This window comes from Garra rufa, chromosome 11, assembly GCF_049309525.1.
Source record: "Garra rufa chromosome 11, GarRuf1.0, whole genome shotgun sequence".
In the NCBI taxonomy this organism is placed as follows: domain Eukaryota; kingdom Metazoa; phylum Chordata; class Actinopteri; order Cypriniformes; family Cyprinidae; genus Garra; species Garra rufa.
This window is the reverse complement of record NC_133371.1, coordinates 32,672,794-32,685,132: the sequence shown is the minus strand read 5'-3', so window position 1 is coordinate 32,685,132 and position 12,339 is coordinate 32,672,794. Positions and strand designations below refer to the sequence as shown.

Sequence of the window (12,339 nt, the reverse complement as noted above, 5' to 3'; positions counted from 1 at the left end):
TCTGTCTTTCAGATCGAGTCAGGTATGTATGTGAAACTAGCTTGTCATGTCCAAGGAAAGTGAAATCTCTGTCTTAACATCGATGCTCTGCTGGTCAGCTGAGCCTTTAAAAGTGGCGATTAAAGTTAAAATGATTTCAACTTCGTGTTTCATTACGTCTTTCTTTGAATAAATAAGCGTTTTTGAACGTTTAGTTGAATGAACGGTTTAAAGATTTACTCAAAGATAGTCTCTTGCCTCCATCTTGTGGCGTAAAAATGAAACTGCACTGACTGACAGCTCGCCTAGAACACGCAGGTGAAATACTGACAGAAAGTCTCTTGTCCAGTCAGACTCGAGGATGCGCGCTAACTGTTGTATATACGAAGATTTCAGATGCAAAGCCTCTAAATATGTCTGACATTTTTCTTCAAAATTTGCATTTCTTTCTGGCTAGGTTTCTATGTAAGTACAGTTTACTTCACTGTATCAACGCGATTTGGTTTCGGTTTATTGATTTCTGAATATGACCTTACATTGTAACAGCCTACACACAATTATGTATACACACAGCAAAATATCGTCTAATTATCGTTACCAATAAAATCCCAGAAAATATTGAGATATTAAATGGTCAATGACCATTTAAACATAACATACCCACACACAAGGCTAAAATAGCTACAGCAACTACAAAGAACAACCTTGTGCAAAAGTCATCACTTTGGATGAAAAAACTAAAATATTAAAAGGGAAATTTCAACCAAAAATGAAATTACTCATTCTCATGTTGTTTCAAACCCGAAATCCAAGAGCTTTCTGACGCTGCATAGACAGCGATAGAACTAAAAAATGTTTTATGGCCCAGAAAGGCTTTCACGAATGCAACAAAGAAGAAATAGTTAGCTATTAGTTCGTAGCTTCATAACATTACGGTTGAACCACTGATGTCACATGGACTATTTTAACGATTAATTGCGTCGGTACTACAGAGTACCGATTCAGATTAAAAAAAAAAATTGGTACCTAATTTCGGTACCTGAGACATAGCCTAGACTAATGTCTGTGAATATCCAATTTAATTTATCAAGCGAGGAGAGTTAAGCTGTGAGGTGAGAAAGACAAGATGATGGCAGAAAAACTAAATGCAAAAGCCTGTTTGGCAATATTTTGAATTGACGTAATTTCTCATTTTATATTAGGCATATAATGTGGTATATTTTTATTTGTTTTGTTACTATGTACTACAGCTTAGATCGGGCCCAAAAAAATGAGACCCGATCCTACCCGAGCCCGACCCGGTCCGACACATTAACTGTAATTATGAGCCCGAGCCAGATTTAAACCCGACTATTTTTTAATACGTGAGCCGTTATAACAGAAGTTCTCAACTACAATTCTAAGTTGTTTGAACTACAGAAATTAGTTTAGATTTATCTTAATGAAAAATGCAACAAGGACGAAGCATGCAAACTACATTGTTTGTTTATTCAGAATGGATCGACACATATGTTGTCACTGCCCACGACTTCTTGAAAATGTTTCCATACCTCCGACTTTCCTCCAAACTTGCTCAAAGTTAATTCCCCCGTTTTAACTTTTTTCTGTACGTCTTCAAGCTTCATGTTGCACTTAAGCTATACACATACACAATACAGCACAGCTGGCCCGGTGTTAAGTGTGCCAGTGGAGGAGACGCTGTCGCGGGAGCTAGAGCGTTGCTGCGCATGATTGCAAATTGCGCAACTTTGTAGACCTACACGTGTTGCTCAGGCCGACTTTGCTAAAATATTCGTATAATATTTATAATTATGGCATAGCTCTCCACCCAATTAGGCTAATTAAGTAATGATTTAAAAAAACAAAAAAACACACAAATGCTTGATCATGGCCCCGCCCAGCCCAACCCGAAGATAGTGGCAGGAAATATCGGCCCGACCCGTGGGTCAAGTCCGGGCTCGGCCTCGGGCAGAGAATCTAAACTCTACTATGTACTAAGAACTATGAATTTTACATTGTTTTTTGTTGTTTCTTGAACTGAATCCATGGCGAAGAATTGCCGCTAATTTGAAAGTAAAAGTAAAATGCACACTGCGCTTTAAGCTATTTAAAATAGAAGGAAAGGGAGGAAACAGGGAAAACTCAAATGAACTAACCTGTTTTGGACTTAAGGAAATAAATATTTTCGTTATTACATAGAGAGTACCGGAAAAAGGTACTGTTGGGTACTGCCACCAAATTTCAGGTACCATTACTGGTTAAAATGTGAAAGGTACCCAGCCCTAGTCCTTACTACCTTTCTGTGTCTTGAATGTTTCAGTTGCATTGCTGCCTATGCAGGGTCAGAACGCTCTCGGATTTCATCAAAGTAGAAATTAGAAGTAGAAAGGTCCTACAGGTTTGGAATGACATGAGGGTGAGTAATTGACCGTTTAGATTTTTAGGTGAACTAAGCTTTTAAAAGTATTATTTTATCTACATTTTATCTACTAAGCTTTAAGTTTCAGTTACACGTTTTAAAAGAAACTTCTGAAGAAAAGTCTGAATTCGATCCCATCACAATAACAGACCAGCATGCAACAAAGGGGAATTTAGATCACTTTAAAATGCAGCAGTCACAGTGAATGCTTGCACAGACAACACCAAAATAATTAGTGGAAATGCATGTAGATTTTGTGGTCAGAATTTCCATCCCAAATTATTTATCAACTGAACGTAAACTTCACCAACAACACACACTTCAAGTCCATTCATTGCAGCAGACTTTAAATAGACTAAAAACCTGTACAACCCAAAAGTTGCACAGCAGCCAGGTAAATGCATGTAATTACTAAGTAAATACTTCACGACTGCAAAAAGAGTATGTTCTATATAGTATGAAGCATCTGTTGTGTCACATCACTGCCATTCATAGATTCTCTCCTGTGGCCTTATAGGATAGTAAAGTGTCCATCATATGCACATTTCAGAATCATACCTTGTAGTATGTCAACTTCTTCCCTACTCTTTTATGAACACTATAAGCTCACATACTTTTCACCTGCTATATAGCAGGGAAGTATGCGATTTCAGATGCAACCAGAGAATAGTGTCAAGTAGGAAGTTTGAAACTTACCTGGGTGGCATGTTCGTGGGCGAACGTGGTTTGAGTGGCTTCTCCTTCTCATCCTTCTTCTCCCTTGGCTCTCTGGGAGGCCGCTCTCTAGGTCTTCCCTCCTTTTCATCTCGTTTCAGACGATCCCTCTCCCATTCTTCCTTCCTGCGGCGGCTCTCCTTCTCCCGTTCCCGCTCTCTCTCCCTTTCTCGCTCCCTCTGCCTGCGCTCCCGTTCACGGTGGTCTCTTTCACGCTCCCGTTCTCGTTCACGGTGGCGCTCACGTGGATCTCGTTCCCGCTCTCGGTCCTGATGCAAACATTAAAAAAAAATGGTACATGTCTCTCAGGAACACCTGATTCTGATTAAATACAGCACTGTACAGTCAGCTATTTTTGTATGAGAAACACTTTTATTAGTTGAGTTCAATTCCAGAATCAAAATGTCCCGATTGACTCACCCCCATGTCATCTAAGATGTTCATGTCTATCTTTTTTCAGTCGAAAAGAAATTAAGGTTTTTGAGGAAAACATTCCAGGATTTTTCTCTATATAGTGGACTTCAATGGGAGCCAACAAGCTGAAGATCCAAACTGCAGCTTCAAAGGGCTCTACACAATCTCAGCCAAGGAGTAAAGGCACCAGAGTGAGTCTGCAAACCGCGCAAAACACCAGGCTAAAAGTGCCTGGAGCTGCTGAAGTTACAGTAAACACGACTTGGTGGCACTCAAGAACAAAACAGTCTTGCCAAGCACACATTGATACCTAGCGACGAAAAGGAAGTAAGTAGACGATGCATCGAGGCAAGATGAATGTAGAGCTTCTGGTCTCATTGGTGTCTTAACACAAAAAGCTTTATGACAAACGTGACAGCGACTAAAAAAAATCTCGATAATAGGGAGTTGTTATGGAGGGAATTCTACCTTGTGTAGGCAGTAAAAAAGTAACAAATTACATTACTTAGTTACTTTTTATGGAAAGTAAAGCATTACATTACTTTTGCGTTACTTTCTAAATCTGGGCAGGACTTGCTTGTTTGTTCTGAATATAAAAAGTTAGATTTTTAGCAAATGTAAAAGCCCTTTCACACCATAAAGTGAAATGAATAAGCCTAAGGCTAAAAGAAGAACTGTAGGAAAAGTAAGTTTAATACTCTTCAGCAACGAGAAAAATAAAGCACAAATGTTAGTTAATCTAAAGTAAGTTTTGCTTATTAGTATGGCTAAATTGGATCAACAAAGTTCAGCAGCAAAGACATTGGTTAATAAAATGGGATTGAATACATAACGGAACTTTTTTTCTGAAAAAGTAATGCTTTACTTTACTAGTTCCTTGAAAAAAGTAATCTGATTACGTAACTCACGTTACTTGTAATGCATTAAATCTAACGCTGGTACCTTTTTCTGGTTTTCATTAAGCGCCGGCACATTCACTCGGCTCATCGGCAGTAAAGATCATTTGAGTATGAACACAAGGACGTGTCAAAAAAAGTCTTGAAAAATGCTGGCGATAAGTGTGCATGATAATCGCCCCGGTGTGCACTTGGCTTAAGGGTCTTATCTTTTTGGAAAGTCACATGGTTAGTTCTTCATCTATATACTTTGGTTCAAAAAGGTAATGTAGGGCGAAAACCCCAATCTCACTTTCTCCTCCAACTTCAAAATCATTAAACATCATTGTTTTACCTTTTTTTGTAAAGGGCGTTTGACTTTCTTTGCGCGTTCGTCTTGTAAACACTTCTGCTTACGTCATGTGTGACCTTTCCTACGTGATGTGGTTAAAAAGTATTAACATTCTTATTATATTTTGAAAGAAAATGGCCGTTTGTTTCACTAGGTAAGACCCTTATGCCTCAGCTGGGATCGTGTAGAGCCCCTTTAAAGCTGCACTGAAACAGCAATTTGGACCTTCAACCTGTTGGCTGCCATTGAAGTCCATTATATGTTATATTTTCCTCAAAAACCTTTATTTCTTTTCAACTGAAAAAAGAAAGACACGAACATCTTGGATGACATGGGGGTGAGTAAATTAGCATTTTTATTCTGGAAGTAAACTAATCCTTTAATTCAAATATTTAAATTACCCAGCATCCATAACTTTGCACTTTATTCTTATACTAAAAGCCCACTTGAACAAATAATAGTAAATAAGACACTAAAACAGCTACATCAGTATGTACTCACAGGGTAGTACGGCAGTGGGGTCTCTGTGTACTGCACTCGGAAATTCTCATACTGGCCTCCTCGCCAAAAAGCTTCCATCTCATAATCATAGTATGGGTCGCCATATGGATCACTACCACAGAAACGGTTAGAAATCAGAAGAATGATAAAGTGGTTTAAATAAACAGTGAGAGCACAAGTTAATGTGTTTTGGTATTTTAGGAGGGCATTTCATTTACGATACTCACCCATAACCTGGATCTCTGAACTCAATATCACTGCAATGCAAAAAGAGAAAAGGGGAAAAAACATTACAGTATGTGTCAGAGCTTACATCCATGGGCTTTTATAATCAACAAGAATAATTTTGTTTCAAATTTACATGAATGAATAAGATTTACATGCCATTAAAAATTGTCCTGCATTGTGACAATGTCACAATGTGACAGTAGAAAAATTCCATACAGTCAAAAGTATAATTAGGTAATGGAAACTAATATGCATAAGAATTGTCCAAATGCTTTTAACATTAGTTTTAGATGGATGACAATTACCTTTAAGTATGTTAACTACCCACAACCACATTTGAACATAATGAACCAGCAGAAACAAAGATAACAAATGGAAGAGATCACACTCTGATCGAGTTCCTGATAAGTGATTTTTTTCGTACCCAGCATCTCTGATTTCTCTGGTGATACGATAACCGCGTTCCCTGAAGAAATCATTTTCTTTGTCAAAGTCTCGGTCATCTTCACCTATGGTTACGGTGAAACGTTTTTCCTCAAAATCTGGTTCCTGCTCTTTACGGATGGTGGCTTTCTTCAACACCTAAAAGAACGTTTTTTTGAGTTGGAACAAGGTTTTTAGTTATTCAATTCAACTTCGAACTTTCCTTGTCTATCAAATCCAGCAACATATCAGCATGGTATGAGTATTAAAATACATAGATCATATTATCTCAGTTACAAATCTGACATTTTTTTTGTGATCACTGCAAACCACTGCAGAGCACACTACAGACTAATTTGAATGGAAGAGTTCCCCTCAAAAAACCCATAGGCAGTATAATATTACCTAGAAATGAAACTTTTTAAATGGTTGACTCAAAAACAATTGTAAAACATGCATGGTGGTGATATCTGTACCTCTTTGGCATGTCTAAGGCCTCTTTCCCAGGCGCTCTCCACTGGAGGATCTATAGGAGGTGGAGGGGGAGGCAACTCTTCTACGGCAGGGGCTCCCTGGAATTGAAATTTAATCTATTTTAATTCAGGAAAAAACTAAATAGTAGAAAATTCATCACAAAGGATGCATACCCAGGGGTTAGCAGGCATGAGAGGGTGAGGTCCTCCTCCAGCTCCTGCTCCTCCAGGAGGTGCTCCGTTAGGAGAGAAGGGATCTGGCTTGGAGATGAGGGAGTAGTTGCCTTTATCATTGACTCCTGGATGGATGAACCTACAGATCATGCCCCAGGTGCAGTTACCTGTCAGAAACCAGACAGAAGCCATTGTGATTTTTAAATATATCCAGTTTTTATTTCCTTCTCCTCATCCACATCCAGCTATTTTACGCTGTACAAAACTGCTTGTTTTGCTATTTGATATTGCAAATTGGTGTCTTACCATATTATTTAACTTTATGAGCACAGTGGTTTTAGTGCAAACAGTTTTACCGTTTACTGCACATTGTCATTCTTTTTGTCATTTCCTTATAGCGGCTATAAACCGAATGTCTCAACCATAGGCTTACTTCCATGTTAAAGAAAAAGGTGGATATGATAGCTTTAAAAAAAAAAAAACTTAAATCAAAGCCTCAACATCAACACCATCAACTACTCTTGACAAATTTGCTCAGATACTGCATTCAATTGCTCCCCCTACTGTTGTAATTTAGCTATACACAAAACAACAAACTGAACGCAAATGTCAGGCTTATCAAACTTGAAAATTTTCCTTGATGATAACACGCTTTCCATTATCGCCTTTGGCTACATAAAAGACTAAAAAGAAAGTGGGCTAAGGTTAGTTTGCAAATCAGCTGAAGCATTAAATGGAGAAAAGCTGTTTCAGCAGATTTAAACCATTCAGGAAATCGCATGAATGAACAACTACCTTTCATAAAAAACCTGCAGATGGGTCGGGGTCTGATCTTCCGGTCCATGGGGTCCTTCACCTCCCCCTCTTCAAGATCATCATCCTAAAAAAATGAACAGAAAAACACTTACTATAGCACTTGTTAATAACTAGTTAAAGTTTTTGTTTTATTCTAAACTAAAAGTATACCACTAGTTAAAAGGTTTTGAACGGTAAGATAAATTTTTGTCATTATTTTGTCTCTGTTATTTGAATAGGAGCAAAGATAAGCTACATGTTACAAATACACATAATATACAAATAAAACAAGCAGTGCTTTTTATTTCCAGGTACAGTAGGTTATTTAGCAGCAGCATTCGAGAAATTAAATTAACAAATATTAAAAATAATACACTATATACAAATATTAAACACTGACTCCGTCACTGTCACTGACTATTGCAACTGTATTAAAGTTCTTCTACAATTCTTTCATTATTTACTCACTCTAAAGTGTTTTTTTTAACATCTCTTCTGCTAAACATGCCTGCATTTATTTGATCCAAAGTACAGCAAAAACATAAAAATGTAAAAATATTTTTACTACTGAAAATTATTGCTTTCTATGTTAATACATTTAAAAAAATAATTTATTCCTGTGATTTCAAAGCTGAATTTTTAGCATCATTATTCTAGTCAGAAGATCCTTCAGAATCATTCTAATATTCTGATTTGCAGGTTTAAAAAACAAACAACAACAACAAAAAACATTCATTACTTTTATTATGTTGAAAACAGCTGAGCAGAATTTTTCAGGATTTATTTGAAATAGCAATTGTTGGTAACATTTCAAATGTCTGTATCATCTATTTTAACCCATTAAAAGCATAATTGCTAAATAAAAGTATTAATTTCTAATATCTAATAACTAAAACATTTTTTGAACAGCAAACAAACATTTTAGAATGATTCCTGAATAATCATGTGACACTGAAGACTGGAGTAACGATGCTGTAAATTCAGCATTGAAATCACAGGAATAATTTACATTTTAAAATATATTAATATAGAAAACAGTCATTTTAAATCGTAAAAAAAGTTTAAAAACTTTACTGTACTTTACTTTGTTTTAATGCTTTTGCTGTACTTCGGATCAAATAAACACAGGCTGATGAGCAGAAGAGACTTCTTACTAATACTAATATCTTACTAATACTTAATATCTTACCAAATCCTACTGTTCAAAAACTTTTGACTTGGTAGTGTAGGTAATTTACTGTTTAAAAGTTTAGGGATTTTCTTAATACTTTGTTATGCAAGCAAGGATACATAAAATATATCTTAAACAACAGTAAATACTTTTATACTGTTTTAAAAAAAACTTTTTTTGAAAATAAATGTTGTTTTTTTTAACTTTCTATTTAAAAAAAAAAAAAAATGTATAAATTTTTTTTTCAAATATAAAGCAGCCCAACTGTTTTCAACACTGTAAACTAGAAAATACTACATGATGACCAAATCATCAAACTAAAATGATTGTGTCAAGTTGAAAACTCAAATTACATTTTAAAATATGTTAAATCAGAAAATAGTTATTTTCATTTTTAATAATACTTCACAATATAACTGTATTCACTGTATATATATTTAAATAAAAGCAGCCTTGGTGAGAATAACAGAGTTTTTTCAAGAATTTAAAAACAATCGTGCTAACCGCAACTAGCGTAAAGATCTATTTTATTTACATACTATATAATTAGTTGTTCAAGTGATACAATATTATTATATTTTCTGATTTAGCAGCATTATGTCATTTCTTTCCATTCTAGAAAAAAAGATATTGCATTCAATTGCTCCCTCTACTGTTGTGTTTTGGTCATACAAAAACATTTTCTGTGCCAAGTAAAACAAACCTACAAAAACTATCATAATTTGCTCTGCAGTGGCAAAATGAGATTGAACATCTCCAATTACCATATGCTAATCACAAATGACTTCAACATACTTACATCTATCTCTCCCTCATCAATCTCTCCATCATCTTCCTCTTTCTTTTTATCACGGAAAGAATCTCTCCTGCCTCCTTCCCTTGAGTCCTCAGATTTTCTCAGCGGTGTGTCTTTATCAGGAGGCAGAATTGGTTTTCTTTCCTTTCTCTTCCGTCTTTTCTCCTCCTCTTCATCCTCCTCTTCCTCCTCTTCTCCATCCTCCCCGGTAGGAGCCTTCTCTGCCTCTTCCTCCTCAGGAGCAGCGGCACTCGGCTCTTCTGGAACCTCCTCGTCATAATCCAGCTCATGTTCATCTAAATCTCTGGACACAGAAGATTCATCCTTTAAATCACTCACTACCATCGCCGCCCTCCTCCGCCGCCTCCTCTCTTCTTCCTCATCCTCCTCCTCCTCAAGCTCAGCACGGCCAAGGCCAGACTTGGTGGTTGCTTCGTCCTCCTCATCTCGCTCCTCTTCCACTGGGGTGAAAGGTCGCTCATGTTCTGGCCCTGGCGAGTCAGGATCAGGTGATCTTGGCGTCTCAAGGATTTCCTCCTCAGGAGACTGGCTAGGATTCTGTCTGCTTCCTCGGGAGATCAAACTGAGGTCTTGTTGGTGGACGTCTTCTCTTTCTTCTCTGTCCATCTTGTAGTCGTCCAGGTCTGATACCTCCTCAGGATCTTCTCCTCCAGCTGCTACCCTGTCTCCATCCTCAAAGTCTGAGTCTCCTCCACCCTCCTGTACTTCATTTTCATCATCATTCAAAAGCTCACTGTCAGAAACCCCCTTGTCTACTTCTGCTGGGGACTCTGGGGACTCCAGCAGCTCGTTGTCGGAGAGGCCCTTCTCCTCCTCCTCAGGAGATTGTGGGGACTGGGTGGGGCTCTCAGGCGTATCCATCAGCAAGAACTCTGAAGCAGACAAAGAACACACAAAGAAATAGTCTAAATTAACAGACCATCTAAGACCCACTCCAAATAATTACAACACTTAGTAAAATAATAGCTAATTTTTGTGAACTACTGGAGACCTGACACTTTTATAACAAATTTAGTAAATGATTCTTGGACACGTAACATTTCAATTCACATTAATTATAATAAAGATATTTATTAAAAAGGAACATATTTGTCTATTAAAATATGCTTTACAATTTTATTTTAAATACTGACATCCTTAAACCAGTAGCTTCCTAAAACACTGGCTACAACAAATTTAGTAAATAAAGCTTTTTAATGTTTTTAAGGAAGTCTCTTCTGCTCACCAAGCCTGCATTTATTTGATCCAAAGTACAGCAAAAACTGTAACATTTTGAAATATTTTTACCATTTAAAATAAACGTTTTCTATTGGAATATATTTTAAAATCAATTTATTCCTGTGGTTTAAAGCTGACTTTTTAGCAACATTATTCCAGTCACATGACCCTTTATAAATCATTCTGATGTTCTGATTTGCTGCTCAAAAAACATGTATTATTATTATTATGTTGAAAACAGCTGAGTAGAATTTTTTCCAAGTTTCTTCGATGAATAGAAAGTTCAGAAGAACAGCATTTATCTGAAATAGATATTTTTGTAACATTAAAAATGTCTTAATCATCACTTTTGATCAATTTAAAGCATGCTTGCTAAATAAAAGTACTAATTTCTATGTACTCAACTGTTTTAAACATGTATGATAATAATAATTTATAAGTGTTTCTTGAACAGCAAATCAACATATTAGGATAATTTCTGAAGGATCATGTGACACTAAAGACTGAAAATTTCATGAAAAGTTAGCATTGACGACAGGAATAAATTACATTTTAAAATGTATTCAAATAGAAAGCAGTCATTTTAAGCAGATAATATTTCACAATATTACAGCTCTTGCTGTATTTTGGATCAAATAAACAGGCTTGGTGAGAAGAAGAGAATTCTTCAAAAAAACAAAAATCTTACTGTTCAGAAACTTTTGACTGGTAGTGTATATTTAAAATGTTAATTATGTTTAATAATAAATATAATCACAGTATATATATTTTGTATAATATACACAAAAACGACACTTATAATGTATATAAAAAAGAAAAAACAGCAAAAATGTAAACGTTTGAACCCTCCAAGGGTTGACTTGATACGAAACAAAACAATAATACATACTTATACGTGCAAGTATTTAAATGTGTTAACATTGTCCAAATATTAAAAATTAGAATTTTTTTCGTAAAATAATTACATTAAACTGACGTACAGAACACTTGTCACTTCATTCATTTTTGAATGACAGCGTCTTATACAAATCTAAGGTAGCAACAATCACTTTAATATCAAAGTTTTTCAGGTCAAATCTAAAGCATAATGGTTTTATGTAAGGTAATCTTGCATAAACAAAGGCCCTATTAAAACGAATTGACTACCTTACCAGTTATATCATAACATCACCTCTATATTAGCCTGCTAACGTAAAATAGCTTAACCGCATTCAAAACTTTACAAATAAACAAGCTTTTCCATACCACACAAAGGCCAATCATTAAATCATCTGGAACTTGTTTACCTTCTCAGATTTAAGGCAATGGATTCATGAGAGGGAGACCGACACATGTCTTACTAGCCGCTTTATCTTTAACGGGAGAGCTCGTTGATGGCGATGCGGCTAACAGGCCCGAGTCCTGCCCGCACACTAGAAAACGACAGCATTTCCGACATTTTCCGAACGATCGCGCCGCCGAAAAGCCGAGACTTCCGCTTATATAACACATACGTTACTTTCTAATCAACATTCGCGAGTTTCGCCGTTGCACGACGTTCTTCGATGTACACTGCCTAAAATCTCATGCAACAATAAAGCGCTCCCTCCTGCACAACAAACGGACATCGCGTATGAAAACACATTCGGTCACCTTTCAAACCACAGAGTCTCGGGAGACAGGGTCTCAGTGTAGGGAGTCACCCGGTCTCTCTCCTTGGGGTGACTGTGTTCAAACAATGAGCGATCTGTCTGGGGTTCTTATTTTTCTCTACCGGAGAAATTCATAAACCCTGCACGACACAGTG

The 12,339-nt window shown here is 36.5% G+C and overlaps 1 protein-coding gene across 3 annotated transcripts in view; it reads right to left on the bottom strand.

Moving 5' to 3' along the window:
* zc3h18 (zinc finger CCCH-type containing 18) overlaps positions 1-12,333 on the bottom strand; it is a 37,019-nt gene extending 24,686 nt beyond the window's left edge. For 2 of the 3 annotated variants that reach the window (XM_073850787.1, XM_073850789.1), the window contains exons 1-9: positions 12,186-12,333; positions 9,318-10,207; positions 7,348-7,432; positions 6,553-6,719; positions 6,382-6,477; positions 5,907-6,064; positions 5,482-5,511; positions 5,255-5,366; positions 3,095-3,381 (exon numbers count right to left, since the gene is read on the bottom strand). In XM_073850787.1, the coding sequence (XP_073706888.1) occupies positions 3,095-3,381; positions 5,255-5,366; positions 5,482-5,511; positions 5,907-6,064; positions 6,382-6,477; positions 6,553-6,719; positions 7,348-7,432; positions 9,318-10,196 (1,814 nt within the window). In that variant the 5' untranslated portion in view covers positions 10,197-10,207; positions 12,186-12,333. The other variant, XM_073850788.1, reaches the window with a different exon arrangement.
* Between the last annotated feature and the right edge of the window lie 6 nt (positions 12,334-12,339).